Source organism: Poecile atricapillus, chromosome Z (genome assembly GCF_030490865.1).
Source record: "Poecile atricapillus isolate bPoeAtr1 chromosome Z, bPoeAtr1.hap1, whole genome shotgun sequence".
Taxonomy (NCBI): Eukaryota; Metazoa; Chordata; class Aves; order Passeriformes; family Paridae; genus Poecile; species Poecile atricapillus.
The window spans coordinates 9,910,164-9,933,714 of NC_081289.1; the positions used below are offsets into that span (position 1 = coordinate 9,910,164).

The window sequence follows — 23,551 nt, forward strand, 5'->3', positions numbered from 1 at the left end:
TCTTCAGTACTTAATACCATATAGTGCTAAACTTCATTTTTCCTTTCAGCTTTGTCCCAATGGATATTACTTTGCGATTGATCCTAATGGGTATGTGCTACTGCATCCAAATCTCCAACCGAAGGTATGAAACACCTTCTAATTTACTTCTCCATTATAGGGGGATATTGTCAGAAAAAAATCAGAAATTTTGGATTCAGGATTGAATGTAGGATTTTTGAATTTAGGATTGCTGAAGGCACAAGAAAGCGATAGTGAAAATTCTCAGTTTTGTGAGTGTTAGGAAAATCTGTGATGCATATATGGCTTCATCCAAATCCACCAGCTTTGGCTTGTATCAGTTAGTAATAAAATTTTAAAAAATTATATTTAGAATGCATATTTATATATGTGAAGTGTTTTATTATACATATTAATATAAAAACAATTAATGGTAGCTGTAATATTGTGAAAACAGTATAATCATTGTGACGAATCTTAAACTGAGGAGTTTTTGTCCAATTTTTTGTGTTGCTTTCTCATTTAAAAGATGAAATTTTCATACTTGCAAAACCAAGGAAATTGAAGGAAAACACAATGTATTTTACTTGATTTTTTTTTTGTATTTATTTCTTTGCTTATTTTCGGTTTATCAGAGCTGAAACCTGATCTCAGAATGCTAGAGTTTTAGTAGTTTAACTTGAGAAAGGTCTTTAATGTTTAAACATGAAACTTTTTTGTAAATATGATTAGGACACAGCTTTCATCAAATTTAAGGAGAATAGAAACTAAGTATTTCAGTTTGGCTCTTTATCCATTAACTGTGGTCCTTACCTTGTAGAGAATCCTACATTGTCTGTATCTTCTTAAATAACTTGCCTCCCTAACTTGGATGGAAAACTTCAACATGAATGGATTTTTTTTTTTTTTCTGAAATCAGACTTTGACCTTGGTTTTAATGAAAGGTTTCTCCATATGAAACAATCTTCTGTTTAGTGGACTTCTTGAAAATTCTCATATAATAATTCAATATTTTCAGTGAACTGTATCTCTTGAATTCTTAAAGTTGTATTATATAAAAGACAAAGTTAAAATTACTTCTTTAATTGTCAAAGACAGAAGACGAAATTAAGAATTCATCTACATATTGTAGTGATTAATTTAAATCTTAAGCTGGGAGAAGTTAGCTTTGTGAATATTTGAATTAATTTATTGGAGAAGTAATTAATACATTTGAAATCTTTTGCCAAGTGTGTAATACAAGAAAGAAAAAAGTTCTTCTGAAGAAGAGAAGAGAATAGAATTTGACAGAGAAAGAATAACTTGACATTATTAATGAGATTTCCCTTTCCCTTTTGATTTATTTTGAAAGACACTTAAAAATAAAAAGGAAAACTGGAAAAGGTTTTTATATAGTCTTCAAAACTGAGCTTTGAGTAACTTCAGTTTCTGGATATCTGCATTTGATTTTCATGTCTTAAACAATGGAAGTTTTGAATTGATGATTTTTCTTGGTGAATTCTTCAGAGGCAAATATCTGCATCATTACTGATCCAATCTTTTCTTAATTAGAGGTTAATAGTAATAAGGTGATGGCGATTGGCCTGTTTATCTTTCCCTTGTATGCAAATAAAACTGTCTTTTCATTCACAGGATTAATGTAAAAAGAAGCAATGCAGTTTTCTTATTTTAGACCTAATCTTTTGAGAAGCTGATATGGTCTCTGTTCATCTCAGATGTGCTGTTATCCTGCAGTGTTGCCTCACAACATTGAAGAATAAAAACCTTTGTTAAAAAAACCTTTGTTAAAACTTAGCTCATCCCAACTAAATCTAAGCAAACTGAGATGGATTATTAGGATACTAATTGTCATGGTTTCTCTGTGTAGTTTTCTTCTTAAAAGGATAGCAAAGTCCAGAAATGCTTTCCCTTAATGCTCAAAACTTTGAATTAGAACATGTTTAAAACAGAATGTTTTCTGAGTAATAATTTTTATGTTGCAGAATGATGTCTAAGTGTAATACTAAGAATTTGCATTATTATTATTATTGTTATTGTTGTTTATAACAGTTACACAGACTAGACTTTTTCACTCCCAGTTTGTGTGGGGTGGTGCATGCTATTCCGACTGATACAAGAACTACAGTTTAAAATTAAGGTACATGACAAAGACAGATATATTTAGAATTCATGGACTTTCTTTAACATGTCACATTAATTTTAGTTGAACCTCCCAGTAGCTGTTAACTTATTAACAAACAACATCTTATCCTTCTTTGTCAGCAATTTTTCAATAGATGTAAACTAAAATATAACTACATCTTTACCTTTGAAGAGGTGAGGGTTTCTTAGACTTCCAGTGCTTCCTTCTTTTGAATGTCTTTGGCTTTCCTTCTGAAAATCTATTTCCTCAAATCACAACTGGTCCAACACAATTAATAATTTGAGAAATTGCCTTGATGTTTGTAAAGTTGTTTGCACAACTGAGAAAAGTTAACAAACAACAAATTCAAAAGCATATTAAAATAATTTAAAACTTTCCTATTATTTTTTTTGTTGAACTACATGAATGCTATGCCAAAGTATAACAAGAATATTTTTTTATTCTAATGTGCAGCTTAATATAGTTTTAAAAGCTTAATCCATTTTTATGTTTGTGTAATTTGTTACATTTTTTTAAAGTGCTTAAATTTGTGCTTTATTGCAATTTTCTTTGTTTGTGTCTGCATATGTGGATGCATTTTTCCCACTGTTATGGGAGAGAACAGGTGGATGCACCACCAAGTAAACATGGTCTCTGAAGTGAGTCCATTAAGCATGTGTTAACAAGCTTAATCTAAATTAGATTTTGAAAACAATAACTAATTTTATTTCTCAGTCTATTCTAAAGATTGGAATCCTCTTTGTTTTTACTGTGGTTCTGATCAAAACCCATTTAATGATAGTCCTAGAACTCCATGTGCCTTCAGCGAGGTCCAATATTCTTTCTCACTGCTTAGGGTTATTTAAGAAACTAAGGAGGAGCTGGGTTTTAGAATTAAGTATAAAAGTAAACAAAAAGTGAGCTATTCTCATTCCTTTTTTTATTCCATCAGGGGGTATGGAAGGGAGAGCTATCTCTTAATTTTATTCACAGTAACATATGTCTGATTTTTGTTTCCCCTATCCAAATCCTGCGTGTAATTGTGACAGAGAGCTCAGAACTCATGGTCAGGAGGAGGGGGAGTCTCTGCTTGCAGTGGCAAACATACACTGGACAGTGCAGATTTTGAGAAAACACTTCCATTCTATAAGCAGGCTGTTTACTAATAGTGCAAAAATATAAATTAATGCTTTTTTGTTACTTCAGCAAATTGGTGTGGGCATACCAAAAGTTAAATTGAGAAAAAGGAGACCCAATGTACAGGTAACTTTGGATGGAGGTTATTAGTGCATTAGATTGCATAGAACTGGAAATTTAATTAGAAGGCTTCTGCCCTGCTTACTAGGAAATATCTAACTAGAGAACTGTTTATTGTGACAAACAGCTTCCAAAGCATGAAGCTTGCATCCTTTCCTGTTTAAATAATAGAAACATGCTATTGGCTGTAGTGGAGGGCATTCCATTAAATTATGGTGCTTTACTAATAGGTGCTAATTAGAGTCGTGCTCTAAAAACTCTTCAGATATTGAAATTAATTTGAAGACTGGAAATAAAAAGAGACTACTTGTGCTGGCTTTGCTTGCATAAACCCAAAGTCAAGAGAAGATCAGAAGCTAATTCTTGTGACTTTATTGCCAAGTTTTATTGTACAGTGTATGCTGCATAAAATTACAGAATATGAGTTGTTCAGTTGTTTTTTGTTTTTTTTTTCCCGGGGAAGTCAGAGTAGGGAATTTGTTCTATCTGCTATTTACATGAGATTTTCTCAGTTTAGCAGACCCAACTGCACAGTATTAACTGCCATTAACCTGAACAGGTTAGCTAGTCATGTTTATGTAATGCAATTCCTGAGCAGAAACCACTTAATGAAAACTTAAAAGTCATTAAAGGAATAGATTAACAGTGTAACTAGAAAAATAGCAAACTTAAAAATAATATATCAAGTTTGATTCCTTACACATATGGGAATCTATAACACAAAACTTGGATAGAAACACCAGTAAAACATGGTGTAAAATCCTGATCCAAGTCAGAGATTTCACCAAGTGCCTGGTGGCTGTGTTTATGACATGTGTCGAAGGTCACCTTGGCACTGGGTTTTTTGTTTGTGCACTGGAGAAAGCAGCACTGAATCATACAAAACCTCAGTTTTCTTAGCACACCTGGCTCCTCAGCTTGCCATGGAGTGCTCTGGCTGCTGCTAGGTTCGCCTGAGAGTTCTTGCTGCACAGAAAGGTGCAGCACTGGAAAAGCTCTGGGCTCCCCTCCACTCCAGATGCTCCTGAGTTTACCTCTGTGTCCCAGGATTTTGCAGGCTTCTTAACATAACTTTTTTTAAAAGCCTAGTAGCCTTTGTCTTCATTAGTACAGGTAGGAACTAGGCTCCTGCAACACAGAAAAAAAGGTCATCCATAGAATTTGTGAGAATACTGACCTCCCAAAACGCACATCAATTTAAAAATATTTTATTTAACTTTTTTTATGTTGCTGCACCAGTTCTTTCTTTCTATGTTTCCTTCATGAGTTTTCATTGAAATTGTAGATCCTTGCCTTTATTTGTCCTGCTGAAAATGGATTGCAATCCTTTTATTTGCATGCATCATTGCTAGTGATTTACTTCTGTTCTGTTTTGTTAAGTTGTGCTGGTGAATGTGGTGGTGGTGTACATATTCCAGTCATGTTGACACATGACTGGATAAAGAGAAGAGCAAACTGAACTGTAAGTTTGTTTCTTCAAGGCTTAGAATAAACCCCAGTAAATGGCAACCTTGGATATAAAAATTATGGAGTCCAAATACTGGTAAAAACATTCTTGGGGGAAAGAGACATAAGGGGCAAATAGCCTTCCATTTAAAGTACCAGTGTAGGAATTTTCTGTCCTAATTTTTAGTTGTTGTTGTGCCTCAGGCACATCTCAGAATGTATTTAAATATTTATGTATTTATGCCTATTAAAAGTGGTTAATAAGTATCATATAAGAAATGTGAAGTGATATGTCTTAAACAGAAAAAAAAACAAACAGCTAATACATACTTGAATTTTCACAGAATTAAAGTTCACTATTTTGTCTTTGGGACTCCTTGACTATGACTAGCCCAGGTTATCATTTGAAATAAATATTGACCTTGATTTGATGTGATGGCTTTTTTTCTTTTTTTTTTCCCCCTTTTTTTTACCATTTATTTTCTTCTTTGTTCCTTTGTGTGTTGGAATGGAATGTGAACTTCATAAATGCCTCCTCTGCCATGCCAATGCCTTCATGCATGCTGTTTGGGTTTGACCATGCTATTCATTATCCATTGCATGTAAGATATGTAAATTTTTATTTATTTTTACATTTTAGCGTTTTGTTATTTATTTTGAGAGCATGGATTTGTTGGGAGGGAAAAGCAATTGCATAGCAATAATTGAATATTTTTGAATTAGTAGAGAGCACACATTAATGCCATTGTATTAAAGTTGCTAATGTTACTTATCATATATAAATAGAAATGCAAAAATTTTCTTGAAGTTTTCAGTAAATATTCTATAGACATACCCAGAATCCTTGTCTGCAATCTTTTCAGTACATATTCTGTTCCTGAGAATAAATGTATTGATTTTCCTCTTAGCAGGCAGTAAGCCTTGTTAAGAACAAGAATGATTCCATATAGCCAGAGACATGTCCATTTTGTCCTCAAGAAAGGAAAGAAATATTATTTTGTCTTCTGGAACTATTTATTATTACAATCTTGAAAATCAGGGCTACTGTTAAGCTCTTAACTCCACACTGCTACATAAGGGTATCTTTTACCAGTTATTCAGGATATTATTTTCTTCCAGTACATGCATGAATTGTGATGAGACATGCTTGCATTCCTTGATAGAACAGTCACATCTACATTTGTCATGTAACTTTGTTAGAAGAGGAAGAATATAATCATTAATTTGAAAGAAGGGACTTTACCCTCTACATGTTCATACAGGAGAACTACTGAAATCCCTTTTTTTTTTTTTTTTCATTTTCTACTCTAAACTGTGAGATTTAAATGTTTAAGTAATATAACCCCATATTCCTTTTTCTAAAAAAATGCACTTGCTTTTAGGGTGCATTAAATAACTACTGGGTGATGAGGATGGATGATTTTAACACCACACATGATATAAAGTCAATGGGGCTTTAGGCAAAATTGCCAGAAAAAAAATTGGATTCCCAACAACTCACATGGAAGATGGCTATGGCCAAGTAAATGCAGACTGCAGCTGAGAAAGGAGCAGAGGCTGTAGGGTGGTCCAGTTTAGTTCAGCAGAGCTACAGTGGTCTTCCAGCACTCCTGGGGGGCAGGGCTATTACAGATGTAGGTCACCAGAGTTCTCTGTGCTCCATAGTTGAGGGTGGACATCACCAATTTTCCTTAGATCTGGAACCTTGGGTTTCAGTATTTCTGTGCTGCAGGTTTCTATCTTCTAAACCAAGATAACAGTACTGATGTCAAGAGAAATGCTTTTGAAACTCCAAAGTGCTCAGGGAAGTCCTGGAATGCTGACAATAAAAGTGGGGTTTATTTTCAATAAACCCCAAATAATTTGCTGCAATTGCTGCCTTTTTAAATCTTGAACCGTAGTCTATTCCTACCTCATATCAGCAAGTCTGTTGTCTGCTCTTGGTTAAATTGCAGAGTGCAGTTCCCCAGCTTACTGGTTGGGTGGAAAACTCTCCCAAATTTCTCTCTCCCTTCTTGGAGGCAGGACATCAAGTGAGAGATCCATATCCTCTGCTTCTCTGCTTACTCTGATTCCTCCCAAACCAGTAGAGTCTGTGAGATGCCAGGAGAAGGAGAAGCAGCACCTCAGCATGAGCCATGTGCATGACAGGCTGTAGACAGGCTCTGGCAGTTAGTATTAATTTGATTTTCACTTATCCGATTAATCTCTCTATTGCACAAAATAAAACAGAGCAGAAAGGGCCACTAGAGATGCTACAAGAGATTAAAATAGATGGGTAAGTAAACCCAGTAAAGTAGGCCTATTTTAAATTATGGGATTAGAGTGGTTTGTAATATTACAGTGCTCTGTCTTTATTATTTGATAACTTAATATCTTCTGCTTCAGAATCCTAAATCCCAGGAACCTGTTACGCTGGATTTTCTAGATGCTGAATTGGAAAATGATATTAAAGTTGAGGTGAGATTACATGGTTTCTCAGAGCCTGTTACTGCTAGTACTTCAGCATATAACTGCAAAGCAATAAATGTTCTGGATTTTGAATGGGAATCTTTTTCAATATAGATTTGTATTTTAAATTTTTAAGATTGACTTTATAGAGATGAATTTATATTTAGACAAAATAAATCCCAGCATTATTTATAGGCAAGGGCAGTGTAATATATTCTCTCATTTTGAAAGACATCACGATTGCTACTTAAATTCTTCTTCATGAAGTAACAACTCCTGTAAAGGAAGCTGTAAAATTTTTTCAAAGCAGAACACTTTTTAATAGAGCATTAAAATATTACCTGAAATATGTTTAAAGTATTTCCCTTTCTCTTATTAACACAAGATTGTTCCTGTGGCGAGAAAGAGAACTGAGAAACAAAGTTCAGTGTAGACAGCAAAAGGATTCCTCTGTATATTTTTCACTTACTAATTTCATAATATATTCAGAAATGGTAACTTTTTAAAAACAATCAGTTAGTTTTCTGAAATTAATGGCTTTTAAACATTTTGCATCTTTAACATATTTCTTCACTGAAATTGTTCTTTTATAATAATAGTAATCAGCCTGCCTTGGTATCTGTTTAATTCTTCCTTAAGTTTCTTTGAAATGGCTGCTTCAAGGGGAGTTACTCTGGAGCTGTGCAAAAGTGTTTCTGTGAATCAGTGCTATTACCTGAATCACACAGATGTGCTGGGAGGCACAAGAAATGCTGGACAAAGCTCCATTTCATCCACACAGAATTCATTCTCTCTGTCAGTGCCCAACATCAAGGAGTTTTATGGCATGGTCTTGAAATGCAAAGTATACCAGAATTGTTGTTTCATAAGTCTAGTGATTCAGTATATATTTGCATAAAACAATTTCTAATTGGAAAAATCTGAAAATTGTAAACAAAACTTTTTTTTTAAGAGTTGTGACTTCAATTTGTATTAGCGTTTTCTGTGTTTTTAAGAAATATTGTGATCACTTGACTGATTATTCATGTTACATGCAACACCTACACTTTTTTTTTATTATTTCATTTTTTCCTTTCCTTCCTTGCCAATAGATTCGGAAAAAAATGATAGATGGGGAAAGTGGAGAAAAAACATTTGAAACACTGGTCAAGTCCCAAGATGAGGTAAGATAAGAACCCAAAGAGTTACATTTACAGAACTAAACAAAACCAGAAAAATAATGTGAAATGGTGAAATGCTGGGATGTTCATTTTGTAATGACAATTTGTACCATTTTTTCCCTCTAGATTTACTAGTTTTACTGTCTTATAGTAAAAAAAAAATAAATTATGTACTCAGGAAAAAAAGACTTGTTTTGTTTCTTGGTTTCTTTGGTGCATCATTAATCAGGCAGTTGTTGATGAGGTCTTACACTCTGTTCAACAGGAAATGGACCCAGCCTACTTCTGTGCATGAATTCCAAAACAAAGTGCTTAATTTGCTTGCAGAGATGTGTGAGGATGGGTTTGGTAGTTTATATTGTGGTTGGATGGGAAGAAAGTTGTGAGAAAAAATAATAAAGTAACATTTTCATGCCATAAATGAAGACTCTTTGGGATAAGCAAATTCATCTTACATTTATATCATGTACTTTCTGAACCTCTTGTTGAGTTCTTTATTTTCTTGTCCAAAATACTTATTCCTGATACACATTGCTACTGTTTTCTCTAATAAGCAGTCATGTTTCCTAGCAATAGGAAATACTCAAATTTGATATGGGTCATTACATGTGTGCTCTACATCTTGGGGAGAAGTGAGAAGAAATCATGACTGGTGTGCTGAAGGAGCAGTTCTGGCCAGAGCATGCCCCACAGTTACAGTTCCACAACAGCTTTTTGAAACTCTGTTCTGAACATAAGTCAGTTTGAAGATATCTAATTTGATGGCTTAGCAGGCACTGCACAGCCCATATATATAAGCTCACTATAGTTAGAAGAATTGATTGCAGTTAATTCATATTGGCTTTCTCCTCTTCCCATGTTCTTCTAGAGACCTGTATCAGCACTGCCCTTGCCTCCATTACTGTTTCGTGCTTTCTCACAGTAAAATGCTAAAAAAAAGCTTTACAATCTCTGGGTAAATCCTGCTGTGGGAAAAAAATGTTTTTTCCTGGTTCCCCTGTTGGAGAATGGTGCATGAACAGGTGTTTTCTGGGGCAGAGAGGCTAAGCCCCAGTGGATGCCAGTTCTGCCCCCTCACCTCTGCCAGGAGCCCATCCTGTTTAGGATGCCATCCTATTGTGTTCCCTTAAGGGAAACTGAGTCATTCCTGACCCACTGTCAGAGTCCAAAGTCCTGCTGGCATCTGAGTTGAGCATAAACTGCCTGCTCAAGGAAGAGGCTCCATGCTGGGACATTTTCAGATTTATGTTGTTTTGTTTGAGTGCCTTTCTGGGTCTATGGGTGAAAAAGGCTCTGTGTAGGTGTTTAGAAGAGGGAGGGTTAGAAGGTCACAAAAATACAATAACAAGAATATGGTTGTACAAGAAATTGCATTAATGGCAAAGATGTTGAAGAGATTTCAGGCTGTTTGTACATTTCTCAGGCTCTGTGCTACAGAAGACCTGTAACTGTTGGTCCTGCAATTCTTTGCCCAAAGAAAGAGGGAGGGAATTATTGCAAATGCTGAAGTCAGTTACAGTATCTGGGCAGGAGGGAGGATGTAACATCCCTGGGTGCATGAGAATGTGCCAGTTACACACGGCCCAAACCACAATCTGTGTTGGAATAAAATATTCCGAGCCTTTGATCCCAGATGTTTCAATGCCAATGAAATTAATTATCCTCACCTTCCCTTGCACCATGGCCCAAGATTTTTTCCTCTACCCAGACCCCTGTGAGAGAAGAAAGGAACAGCCAGAGCTGACTGGCTATGATGACTGTTTCCAGCCATTGCACCCCCCCAGCTCCAGGCTGCTAGAACCAGAAAAAAGCTGCTTTAAACCACGGGCCACGCATGAGCCATGCATCACTTAGCACTTGATAGCTTCATATATTTTCTTATAAAAAGGGCTGATGTGGTCGGTTGCTCTGAACTGACAGTTGCAGTCTTTGGGCTTAAAATTTATGTTCTTTTTGTTTTGCTTTTTGGTTTAAGTTTGCATCGCTTTCCTTTTGTGTTGCAGCTGGCCCCAGCAGTGTCTTGGGAGATGACTTCATACTACAGCATAGAGACTGGACTTGTAGCAAATGTGGGTGGGGTGCACTGGAGTCTCCCAAGGCCTCAGGGGCTTTCCGAGTAGCAGAGAAAATGCCATAGGAACAAAAGCATTGCCACATTTGGCAGCCGGGCTGGGTAGTAGCGAAAATTGAAGGGTCACAAAAGCTGCAATAACATGTGTGAGTTCTTTGGAGTGATCAGCTGGGGGTGAGATGGTCTCAGACCGCCCACTGAGGAAGTAGGCAAAGGTAAATGGGAGCTGAGGTATGAGGATGTGTTATCTGCTGGGTTATCTTTGAAGGGAGTGTTCAGCCAATTTGCTTTCAAGCACTCTGACAATGCTGGTGGCAACAGGATTGAATTACAGCCGGTTCTTCTCTTCCCTCCCCTCCCACCTTGGGCACTGTTTTTCTCTTGTGTGGTACACATGTGTGACCCATGACATTGTGCCTGATTTGGAGGGACTGCCAGCACTAGGTTCAAGTGGCTAATTTTAGCCTGAAGTACACATTAAGTATAAATAGGCTTCAATAGGAATCTCTTCAAACATCTTTTTACCTTAAATATATCAGGGTACTAGACCCTGTTATATGCATCTTCTTTCTGGTTTTCTGTTTTTTACATTTTCTTTCAAAAATGATTATTTATTTATACTGTCATGCTGTACTGAAAAGCAGGAAGCAGGTAATGAGAAGGTTTCAATTTATTAATGTCTTATAAGTCACCTATTTTCCACAGCCATGGTAATTTTCCCACTATATTTTTACCACAGGGAAAGAAAGAACCAAAAGGTGTATCTGTGGTACCTTTCACCAATGTTTGCAGTGTTGCAGTGCAACAGCTGTAGTCTTCGTTGCTGGCATACTTCCAAAAATTTCATTGTAAAGTAATAATATGTTGCAGCTGGCATAATCTTATAGTTTTATAGTGGAAAACTGAGTAAAATGATGTCAGCCAGGTAGATTCATGATTAAATCTATGGGGAGCTGTGGGACTGTGCCTATCATGCTATTTTTCATACCACAAGAAAACAAATGGTAAAGATTATCATAATGTATTAAGTTACTTAAAAATAAACATTTTTTTCAATGTTAATTTTTTTCCCAAATTCAAGACCTTCCTAATGAGATTAGAAACACATGTTAAGTTTAGCAGGGGGTGTCTATACAAACAGAATTACCAGGCTGTGCCTGTGGTTATGATTCAAATTTAAATGCATTAAGGCAGTGGTGCTGTGACCTGAAAGGACAGGCTCTGGGTGTTTTTGGTTTTGAAATCTTACCTACAAGGTCTTTTTGTACCTGAGGGTTGTTTTGTTGGGTTTTTTTTTCTTTTCATAGTTTAACTGCAAAATAATCCACAAAAGATGGATCGTCAAATTCAAATCACATAGATAAAGGTTTGCATAATGTGAAAATTATAGGTCTGATTTTATTTAAATATAAACTTTGCTAATGTTCAATAAAAATTGTATGATTCTTTTGCAAAACATAAGTTTGGAAAATATTTAAGGAAAGAAGTTGCAGCTCAACCCATTATTTTTGTAAAATAATAAATAGAAATCCAACAGATTTGTACTTTATATTACACAGCATTTTTCAAAGAAAAGTCAAAGAAGGAATTGTTGAAGCTCCTTAGTTTAATAATTTAATTTTTCATCAATATCTCTTTGTAGAGGTATATTGATAAAGGAAACAGAACATATACATGGACTGCTGTGAATGGCACTGATTACAGGTAACTCCTTGCTGTTCAATCCCTTTGTTTATTTAAGTCTCCCTTTGGTCAATTTTGGTTAATATTTGTATATTATACTATACTAGCTAAGGTGATGTGTATATTATTTCAAATTCATTTAAGCACACAGCATTGTAATACTCAAACAAATGTTGAAACATTCCTCAACATTACCTAAAACAAGTAAAAGTTTTCCAAGTCTCAGGAAATTAAACTCCTCTAGTTCAAAACTACATGGTATAAATATTGAGTCAAATTTTGACCAAAATGCTATTTCTGTTATGCTGAATCACAGTAGTCCTCAGCCAAGTTGGATCCCAGTTTCTGTTGTCTTCTGCACAGGTGTGCAGTCACTGAGAATACAAACATTAATTTGAGTGTAAAACCAAACAAATCAGTTTTAACAACAGAACATAAACCTAGGATCTTCTATTCACTATCCCATTTTTCTGTTGAACTGCCTCTGTCTTTATACTGTATAAGAAAAGAAAGTTTTTATCAGACTGCCATCTGGCAATCACTAGAGAAATACATTTGATTTACATGACTTCTTAATTCTGCCTGAGCTTCCTGGCATGAGATATAGCAATAAATCCTCAGAGTATCCTTGCAGAAAACCTATTAAACGTAAAATTATAGATTTTAATTAGCAGTTTCTGCTAGCAGTAACTGCTAATGACAGGTAAACTGCCACTGATTTCCCTAGAGGAGGATTGGTAGAAGGCTATCACTAAATATTCAGCAATTTCACTTATATTCTGTATAAATGGCAAATGTGTCATTAAAGGTCAGCTCATTTATGGCTCAACTGTACAACGTTTTTAATGTTAATTTCTGAGGCTCTTCATTAGGGGCTGTTTTCGTTCTGCATGGATGAAATCCAAGTGCAAAAATTAAGGATGCTACTTGGGAGTTGATGATACCTGTTTAATAATTATTCATACCTCCTGTCCTTTACATACATTTTAGAACTGAACTCTTCTATTTATGTGTAGAATTCAACTGCAAAAAGAATTCCTACATCTTTTGAACAAAGTATAATATAAAAGAAAACATTTCACATGCTCTGTAAATCTTAAAATATTACTGCACAATTATGTTCAATAGTTTCTAGTGGTGACTGCATGGTTAAAGAAAATGTTTTTTTGGATCCCGAAGGTAATGTGAAAGCAAGTATTGTCAGATGCATTTCCTGGAGAATACTGATTTTTTTTTTAATTTTTTTTTTAATTAGTGAGAGTCTCTCGTTACATGATGTGTGCAAAGCAGCATAGTACTAAGTGATATTTTTCAGTCAGATCACCATGACATGTTATATTGGGATGTTAAGTGTATCAGAGGAATAATCAAAAATATGTAGTTTTTTTATTTCCAATTATTTGGAAATTCCTTGCTCATCTGCTAAAAAGTGCATTTGTGTTTAAAAGTGTAAATAAGAATCAAAATAAACACAGGGACACTCAGGATTGGCATAAATGTACTTGTGTCTGTTACTAAGAGTGAGGCTGGTATATCACTGTGTACCTGCCTCATCTCGTGACAGGCCAAATTCCAAAATTGTTAATTACTTTCAAAACACAAAGAAGCTGAAACTGGAAAACTGCTGCAAATAACATAATTGCTTTACTTTTCTGATTTCTGTTGCAGTTTGGCACTGGTGTTACCATCATACAGCTTTTATTATATTAAAGCCAAAATAGATGAACCAATAACTCAAGCCAGATGTAAGTACTGTAAAGATTCCCTGGTTTTGTCTGGTAAAAGTCTCAGATTCACTTAAAAAGCAATGTTTGAAATTCATAAATTTTGTGGAATTCACTGATGTTATCATGATGTACACAAAATCTTCAGCAATGATTCTAACCTGTTGTAACATCTGAGGTGCAAGAAATATTCTATAAAAATAGAATATGTGCAGAACATGTCAGTTCCACTGACAATCCCTACCCCTTGCTCTGTGCCCATAGAATCATTGCTTTGTGTATCCTCTATTGCTGTCATTTTAAGGGTCTGGATACAATTTTTTTTTTTTTTCATTCTATTAACAAAATATAGTGAAATAGACTATAAGAGTAAAGCATTTCAGTGACAATATAGTATTTAGCAAATGATCTCTGCTAGAACAGTGTGAAAGCCCTATTTGTTTTGGGTTGCAGATAGGTTTTTATTTTGCATTTTACAAATAATTTTAGTGGATGTTTGCATTGTATTTTTAGATTGGATTGATTTCAAGCCATTAACAGATTCTAAAGTGATAGCTGGAAATTACACTTGTCAGTATTCAAAGGTTTTTTGTTTATTAGGTGTAGCTTAACTGTAGTCTAGGTAGAACCAATCAAAGCCTTTAAACTTTATCCAAGTGTTGTGATCAATTAAAACAAGTATGCATTAAATAGAAAGTTTGAAAAACACAGAAAACCTCTGAAAGGCATAGATACTGTTAGTTTGGAGAAAACTTGTTTAGCACTACATCATTCTCCTCTACCATTGCTCCCACACATGAAGAAGAATATAGCAACTTTTAATAATTACTGATTTATTTTGTAAATTTTCCCAATACTGACTACTTTAAAATTAAATTTTTAAGCAGAGAGTATGATACTCTTGATGGATAAGATCATCTGGTTTTGCACTTGTATCAATAAAACCTGCAAAACAGACCCTTGAAATAGCCACAGTGTATAGAAGGTACTGAGAAATAACTAAGAACCTATTCAGTCTTCAGAGATGTTTGTCTTTTTTTTTTTTTTTCAGACTATAGCTGTATGTAAATTGAACTTTTGAATCTATGTGCAATATTTTTATTCAAGGGGCTGTTTGAATAAAATATTGGTTTGTGACCCCTTGTGCTTTACCCTGTTTTTTTCTGTTTCCCTGCTTTCTCTTTCTGATGGATAGTCACATACAAAAAGGGCAAGTATATTCTTGTTGCTCAATTTCCTTCTGTTTACTACAGTTGATATTTCTATTTCTGCACTTGTATTTCTATTCCTACTGGATATTCTCCTCTGTATTCCTCATCTCAGGATTTTCTTCATGATCATTGGGTGCCATAGCAATAGAAAGGGAAAAACAAAAGTGAAGTATTTTTCTGTTTTCATGCACATGTCAATATGTTGCTAATCTCTAATCCTTCTTTGGCTGGTCCTATCAGTGTTCACTGATATCAGCTATTAAAGGCATTTTTTCAGTAGGATTTACAGTGATGCTACTACAATTTAGTGTTTTAAACTTTATTGCAGGAAATACTAGGAGTTTTTTTCTTGTTCTAACAACTCAGCATCACAAATATTTATTTGTATCAGAGTTTTCTTCTAGTGAAAATATCTGATTTGTTTTCATGTATCTATGTTAATTGTGTTCCTTAAATAAATTGTTAGATGTTATCTTATTTTTGCCAGTTGTTTGCTGCATATAATAATCAAGTAATGTCTTCCTATGTTGCGAAATATTGAGAAGTATAGAATTCATTAGGGGAAAAGTGTCTCAAACATTTCTTTCAAAGTTCATGGGTGCATGCAAAAGTTAGCCAAACAGTTTGAGAAGAGAAACAATGGCAAAAATTCCAGTTTATTTACTTGGTGTTTACTTTTCATCTTTTTAGTTTCAGAATCACTGAAGCTTGATAATTTTGATGAAGCTGGCTATACGTTTTTAGCGCCAAGGTTGGTTGATTTCCCAGTAATAAGTGTTATTTCAGCATCTGATCTGATTATTGGCACATGGAAAATACAGGTTTAACCAATAAAGCTTCATTTGGTAAAAAATTATCAATCTTTTTTCATGCTGGAATGTAAATAGCATCTTCAGGCCCTGATTTCTGCATATATAAAGAGCTATAAAAACTGATATTGATATTTTAATGGAAAACTTATTCACATCTGGGAATTTCTTGTGGTTCTGACTTCTAAGATTTTACAACTATTTTTGAAATAGGTTTCATAATACTTACCATAACATTTCCCAACTTCAAGACAAAGTATTTCAAAGCTCTCTGTTACTTAAGTATTAGTTAATTTTAAATTAATTAAACATTAAAAATATTAATTTAATATTAATAAAAATTATTAATTTCAATAATTAATTCAATTAATTTCAATAGTTCCCTGAGGTTTTCTTATGTGAAATTCTGGAATTCTTGTTTCCCTTTTAAAATTATGTTTGCAAGGGAAAATATATGATGATATGATAAAGACTTCCTAAAATTAAGTACCTCTAAAAGATAGTTATGATAAATAAAAGAAATTATGTACAGTTAAGATTAATTTAGATTTATTGCATTCTTTTTTTATCTGATAAATTTCTTTGTACTTTTAAATTTCAGTTAATAGATCGATTTAAATTAATTGATTGATTTATGTGAAGTTTTCTGTCTTAAAATGTATCCTAGCCTAACTGTTTAATTTAATTTTTCTGAAAGACTGAAGTTACTGAGAATTAATTGTACTAATTAGCAGCTTCCAGCAATTCACTGCTACCCTACATGAAAAAAGTCTGGTTGATATGTAACTCTGCTTAAATGTGAATATTGGAATAGTAAGGTAAATTCTGCCTGTGGTATTTCTGGATTATGGTAAGGAAAATAAAGGGTAATAAGATATCTCAGTTACATGAAATACTAGAACAAACTTCTTTTGTGTGTCAAATTAAATTAATATAAAAGCTCATTTTAAAAAGAGAGCCCCCTGCTTTACTGCTAGACACTCTACATTTTAATTAAAGTTGTTTAATGCCACTCATCATATCATATTTACCTCCAAAATGCCCAGTGACTTTTATTTTGCTTGCTTGCATTCATTGAATTGCCCAATGATATATTGCTTTATTACACAATATAAGGGACAGGAGTTTACTGCTTCTCTGTTTTGCATATGTCAAAACAAAGAGTTTCTATATGTTCACGTGGTTTGCACCCTAATAAAATTGCATTTAAAACTTCTCAGAGGATAGGATCTTAGCCTATAAATGTGGCTTTAGTTGAGCACAGGGCAGCTATGTGTCAGCAGCAGTCCAGGTACTTTCCTGTACAGTTTGACTGAGGAATAATTTAAATTCACTGTGCATATTTTTAGTGCAGAGACTATGATCTCCAAATATGTCCTACACTGCTCCTCAGTTTTTTTCCTGGGAGTCTATGCCCTATTTCATGCATGCCGTTTTTTTACAATCTTAACAAATTCTTACAATCTTAACAAAAGCTTAGGCAAGCATTTTAACTCCTTATTTACTGTAGCTGTCCGAAATAATTGATAATTGGTAATCATTAAATACTGATCACTGCAGCCAATTGACACAGGAGTACCAGCTACTTCATAATAGTTGTGCAAGCCTGCTTCGACTTCTAAATTGTCTGCTTTAATAGAAAAAGAAAAAAATATGATGAGACTGATGTTGTGTTGTTTTTCAGAGAATATTGTAATGATGTAAAAAAATCAGAAAACAACACTGAATTTCTACTGAATTTCAATGAATTTATTGACAGAAATACTCCAAGCAGCTCATCATGTAAGTACACTTCTTACCTCACTGAAATTTTTCCATAGGAAAACACCTTCTCATGGATGAGAGTTCATGCTCAAATGTTGTGGGTTTGTTGTTTTTTTTTTCCTAGTAGAAATGTGTCTAGTGTCGGGATTTTCTATCCAAGTAGACAGTTTAAAATTAATTTTCAAGTTTCTGGCTTTATTTAAGAAAGTTTGTAGGGCATTATGCATCCCGTGTCTTCCATAATTCCTCTCAGCATTTTGCTCAAGCATCAAATAACTACTGGCTCATTATAATACACTCCAAATATTTTTGAGTTTATATTTTCTCACTTGAGCATAGCAGCCAAAGTCTCAAACAGACTCAAAATCTTGTAATGAAATCTTCAACCTGCTTTCTAGTCATTTTATTCCAAAATAAGTAAAGAAGAAAGTCCAGGACTGAAATAACCAATAACCAGAATAAAAGATAAGGAAGTTATTTTGCTGGTTCACAAATTGGTTAAAGAGATCTTACTTGGGCTTGAATGGCTTCAGACCACAGATCCATGTAAGTGCTGCAGTGTGAGCACTGGGCTTTGGGAAGGAATTAATTCATACTTTGAGATTGGGCCATAACCTCTGTTTAGAATAAATGAGGAGTTATTACCATCAGTGAGGTGTTAAAGCCTTGTTCTTAAGAAAAAAATTGGTGTTTGGATTTGGTTTGGTACATATGCATCTGTTTATCATTATTAATAATTTATATATACTTGGAATAAGCTTTTTTTTTTTTTTTTTGTGTTGCTTTCCTCAAGTCTTTTTGTGGCATGTGGCTGTCAGGAGTAACTGATCAATTCAGAAAGAATCTCTCTGCTAGACCATGTAACTGAAGGAATGTCCACTTAGATATAATAGCTTCTCACAAAAGGATATTTTTATGTGCATGTGTGGGTGTTTGGTCTTCTTTTAATAGAGTGATCTTATTCATTGACACATTGCTGATGGACTAAAATTTTATTTGAATACCTTCACTCAGTCTTGGAAATGAAAACATTCACCTCCAGTGATTAACAATTAATGATAATTTAATAAATCTTAATAAAAAAAGAAAATTCTTGTGTAATATTAACTATGAGCAAATACTGAGGACACAGTGATATTGCAGTATAGAGTAGTGCTTAGTAAATAATTATTCAAAAATGTTATCTACTTGTTGCTATATTCCATTTGGAATATGCAGCACTTTTTTTTCCTTCTTTTTTTTTCCTAATAATTAAGTTACTTTAAAAATAATCTCCTTAATACATAAATAGTGTCAACTAAAGGACTGAGTGGCTGTAGAAATTATGTCAGCTAAAACTGCTTTTCAAAAAGAATAACAAATAAAATCCCCACATTGAAATAATCTTCAGTAACTCTTCTAAAGTATTATTGAAAAAGATGGTTGAGACTGACTTCAAACCATCTTTTCAAAGAAATTTAAGCATGGCATCTCCCCATAAGCTACTAATTCAAAATTGGTTTATTTACCTATATCTATTTTCAGAAGAAAAATGTGTTTTATTTGAGAACCTGGGGCTTAATTGATCTAATTATATTTATAATGTAGTTAAATTTCATTAGGAATTGTTGTTTCCTTGCATCAACTGAGATAAAAAGTGTTTTAATAAACACATTTTAAAAATAGGTTAATTTGCAGACTAGGGGCTTTGCAAAGCTGGGGCCTATACCCTTATCACTCTCCTTCCTGTGACACAAAGATAGGTTTTTAGGACACAAAGAAAATGTTAAAGTGAACTCAGCAGTGTGAGAGCATCTATTCAACTCTAAATACCTGACATCATTTGAAGTTAGGCAGAATATCTAACATTATCAGCCACAATTTTTGTAGCTGGAGCATTTTGACAACTCAGAATTTCATTTTAGGCTTTTATTGGAGCTCCATCTCATATGGTTTCAGATGACTTACATTTTGACTCTTTTGATAGGTAATACTGATATGGTCCTTAGAGTTTTGCTGGATGCAGGATTTACAAATGAACTTGTCCAAAGTTACTGGAGTAAACTGTCTCTGTAAGTATTCTTTTTATTGACTGTGATTTTTTTATGCATTCAGAGTTTGAAAGCAAAATCTTACACATCTGTGTATATATACAGATATGCAGCTAACGTTACAGAGAATAGGTATTTATTCACAGTTATGCACTTTAATGGCAACCCTTACATAGGAATTTGTGAGAACTTCAGTCAGTTTTCATTTTAAATCTTATTTTTATTTACAGTGATGGAGTTGTTGCACAATTTGTTGTTACAGATGGTGGAATTACTAGAGTGTTCCCCAAAAGGTAAGAATTATTACAAAATGGTATAATATGATCATTTTGAAGCCTGAAAGGATGGGACAGTTTAAGAGTGGCTTTATTGGATGAAAAGCTCAATCTCCTGGGTCTAATCTGTACTGATAGCTATGAAATTAATGGAATGTCACCTGTGAACTGTTTGAAACTAATCTATCCCATTATTTTCATGACAGGCCCTTGTAATCCAAGTTTCTAATCAGAGTAGCAATAAAAGCTATGTCTTTGTAGTAGCAGTGGGGCCATGCTAATTCCTAATTACTCCCAAGCCCTCAGTGGCTTGGCAGGCTGCAAGTACTGGAAAGCAGTGGGTGAGTTGTTTTTTTTAGACTGAGATCAAACCTAAAGGGACCTCAAGAGAGAAAAATGTATCATTATCAAAGGACAAAAAGGAATTGTGAAACTTGGCATATAATAAACTACACACACCCCCACAAGTACCTGGGAATAGTGAGGGCACCAGTACAGATCTAGTGGTAAATTGCAAATTTATCTATTTTCTTAGGTTATTCTGTGTTTCCGTAAAATGTGAAAATAGCAATGAACTTTACTTCCCAAGTGAGTTTCTTTCCTATTTTGGGATTATTAATGATATTAAATCTCTTAGGATTAAGCTCAATACATAGCATGTTCTGTAAAGGTTCATTTAGGTTTTCTTGTAAGTGGTGTTGCAGTTGTATTTGTCACAACAAATCTAAAAGGTTTTTCTAATGATTACACCTGTCTTTTAACCAGTGAAAACTGACAGAGCCTGTGAATTGTAAGAGTGAATCTCACATTTTTTCCAACTGTGAAACATTGAAAGAAATTAACCTGCAGCACAGCTTTATAAGGCTAAACTGTCTTTTATTGATCCCTATTTTTTTTTTTTTTATTTAGAGCAGGAGAAGATTGGTTGGAAAATGCTGAAACTTATGAAGTCAGCTTCTATAAGAGGAGTTTAGATAATGACAACTATATTTTCACAGCTCCATACTACAACAGTAAGTCATCACAATTTAGAAATGTCCAATATAAGTGGAAGTTTCCCATACCAGATGAGGTCACTGAGAAAAAAAGCAAGCGTGACACTTCATAAGGAAAGAAATTTTGGGATAATACCTATTATTAAGAAAAAGCTAGGAGGCACTAAACAAGGTCATCATAATTTGTCATAATTTCTCAACTACTCTGGTGGCCCTGTGTGCCCAGAGTTAACCTAAGTGAAAACATAGAGAGTATTGGTGTCCATTCAGTGAATTGAAACATTGTTTTACAGAGATACTTTGGCAGAATTATTTTAACAGAAAGTGAAATAAAATTGTAAAATTGTGAAATAAAATAAACACTACCCAAAGTCTTAATCCAACTGAGCTCTGTATGCTGTCTCAGCATGCCCAGCACTGACTTGGGGGACCAGGCAAAAGGGTCCAGAGTCTGTAAGTCCATCCTCTGCACCACTACTTAGTTCAAACTTTGCTTTTGAATTCTATTTACAATTGCACTTATTCACCAAAACCAGTAGGTCTGAGATATCGTGACATTTAAAACCTATATAAGCACAATAGCAAGTGCTTGTTATTGATGTGAGCAACATTAACCTTCTCAAGTTTGTCTACCACAAATGACATACTCCTCTCTTAAACATATGGGATCCTTCACTGCTGTTATTTCATAATTATTTGTTGCATTTTTTTCTCAGCAAAATATAAAGATAGTAATTAGCTAAATTCCCTGAAGCCTTTGTTGCTTCTCAGACAGCTCTGGGGAAAGCTCTGGAGAATGTACTTTTAACTTTTCTTTTCATACTGAGCAGTGTTGACAGCAGTTTGAAGTCTGTCAGATCAGAAATTGTGCTTTATTGAGTGGTGTCAGTATACCCTCCATTGAAAAATACAGAGACAACATCAAGATAAAATCTTTGCCTCTGATCCTGGTTTTAACAGAGCTGCTCACATGTGTACAGGTATTCATGGCTCTGTTTGCAGAGAAAAGAAAAGGGTACAGTAACTTTATGAAGCAGTCAAATGGGGAAAAAAAGAAGAAAAATAAACACAAATATTTCTTTTTGAAAATGCCAGTGTTAGTGATCTATCACAGGTGATAAGTGTGTACTACAGCTGTGTACTTGTGCTTTTGGACAAGGATTTTTTAAATCATTCTGGTATTTGAATAACGATAGATTGAAATTTCAGAGGACAGGCTTTTATGCAACCCTAACTTCATTTTTGTCTGCTCTTTTTTTCTCTTCTATACTGTCAGAAAGTGGTGCCAATAGCTATGAATCAGGTATTATGGTAAGCAAGGCTGTGGAAATAGAAGTGGATGGGAAGCTTCTGAAGCCAGCAGGTAAGACAGAGTGGTGCTCTGGAAGTGGAGTGGAAACTCTAAATACTTTAGTTATTTGGTTGTTGCTCAACAGAGAATTGGAAATTTAATTGAGATTTCAAAGGAATTTCACTTTATAATAACATTATTTTCTCTGAGACAGTTTTAATCTTTCTAGTGGAAATCTGCATTTGAGTAAGAGTGTTTAATTTATTAGTCTCATGAACGATGTTGGTGATTGGACAACTGAACAAAAATCTTATTTTATCCTTCTCCAGTTCAATGACTTAGATGTCATTGTAATTTTTCCCCCGTTTTTTAGGATTATAGAGTTACCTTTTTTTTCCCCCTTCATTTTACTAAAAAAGACTTTCATGTATTTCTTGTCAGTTGTTGGAATAAAAATTGATGCAACCAGCTGGATGGACAATTTCACAAAAACCACAATCAAGACCCTGGTAAGCAATTGACTAAGTCTTTTTTGAACTTTATTTGCATTTCTCAAAGCTTCAGATGCAAATAGGTTTGCTGTCTCTTTGTGCCAGAGTCACGCTGATGCCTAGTTGCCAAGTAGTTGTGGTATTTAAATCATCCAAATGCACAAAATAAATCTATGTTGAAATAGGCCGTATTTTGTACGTGTCTTGCTTTCATAATTATAAAACATGGATGCAGACAAAGAAAAATGACATATTCTAGCTAGTAGTAAGACTGTGCTGTAGCAGTGAACAAAATCTGCAAAAGAATTGGTGAATTGGTGATTTCACTATCCAGGATGGGCAAGCAGTGTACAGGAAGGATTTATATTGCAACCAACATCACAGCATTTTAGCAGAACTTAATGAAATAGGTGCTTAACAATTTCATTCCATATATCTAATGTGTAATACATCTGAGGTGTAAATGGGAAGGGGGAAACATTAAATGAAAATCTGGAATTGATAGTGAATTTTGGAGGGAAGGGCACAAAATGAAGAAACTTAGGGAACATAAACTTCTTACTGGGTGAGGCAGTGTTGCTTGGTAGGTTGTTTGTATGCTCAGGGAATCAGTAAAATAGGCTGGTTTAGGTGTTGGAGCTGCAGTTCAATGGGGAGGCAAATCCATTGCCTGAGTGTTAGAGCAGTTAAGGACAAAAATACATAAGTGAAAAATGGAAGGTAAGATGAATATTTCAGAAAGAATGATGATGACTCCAGCATCACCTGGTA

At 34.4% G+C, this 23,551-nt stretch overlaps 1 protein-coding gene across 1 annotated transcript in view; it reads left to right on the plus strand.

Moving 5' to 3' along the window:
- Positions 1-23,551, plus strand: part of LOC131593076 (voltage-dependent calcium channel subunit alpha-2/delta-1-like) — a 362,152-nt gene that overhangs the window by 316,032 nt on the left and 22,569 nt on the right. Inside the window, exons 18-30 of the mRNA XM_058865274.1 lie at positions 50-124; positions 3,329-3,385; positions 7,214-7,285; positions 8,368-8,439; positions 12,150-12,211; positions 13,859-13,935; positions 15,816-15,876; positions 17,619-17,716; positions 19,665-19,749; positions 19,959-20,021; positions 20,913-21,016; positions 22,275-22,361; positions 22,731-22,798. Of these exons, the coding sequence (XP_058721257.1) occupies positions 50-124; positions 3,329-3,385; positions 7,214-7,285; positions 8,368-8,439; positions 12,150-12,211; positions 13,859-13,935; positions 15,816-15,876; positions 17,619-17,716; positions 19,665-19,749; positions 19,959-20,021; positions 20,913-21,016; positions 22,275-22,361; positions 22,731-22,798 (981 nt within the window). The remainder of the gene's footprint in view (positions 1-49; positions 125-3,328; positions 3,386-7,213; positions 7,286-8,367; positions 8,440-12,149; positions 12,212-13,858; positions 13,936-15,815; positions 15,877-17,618; positions 17,717-19,664; positions 19,750-19,958; positions 20,022-20,912; positions 21,017-22,274; positions 22,362-22,730; positions 22,799-23,551) is intronic.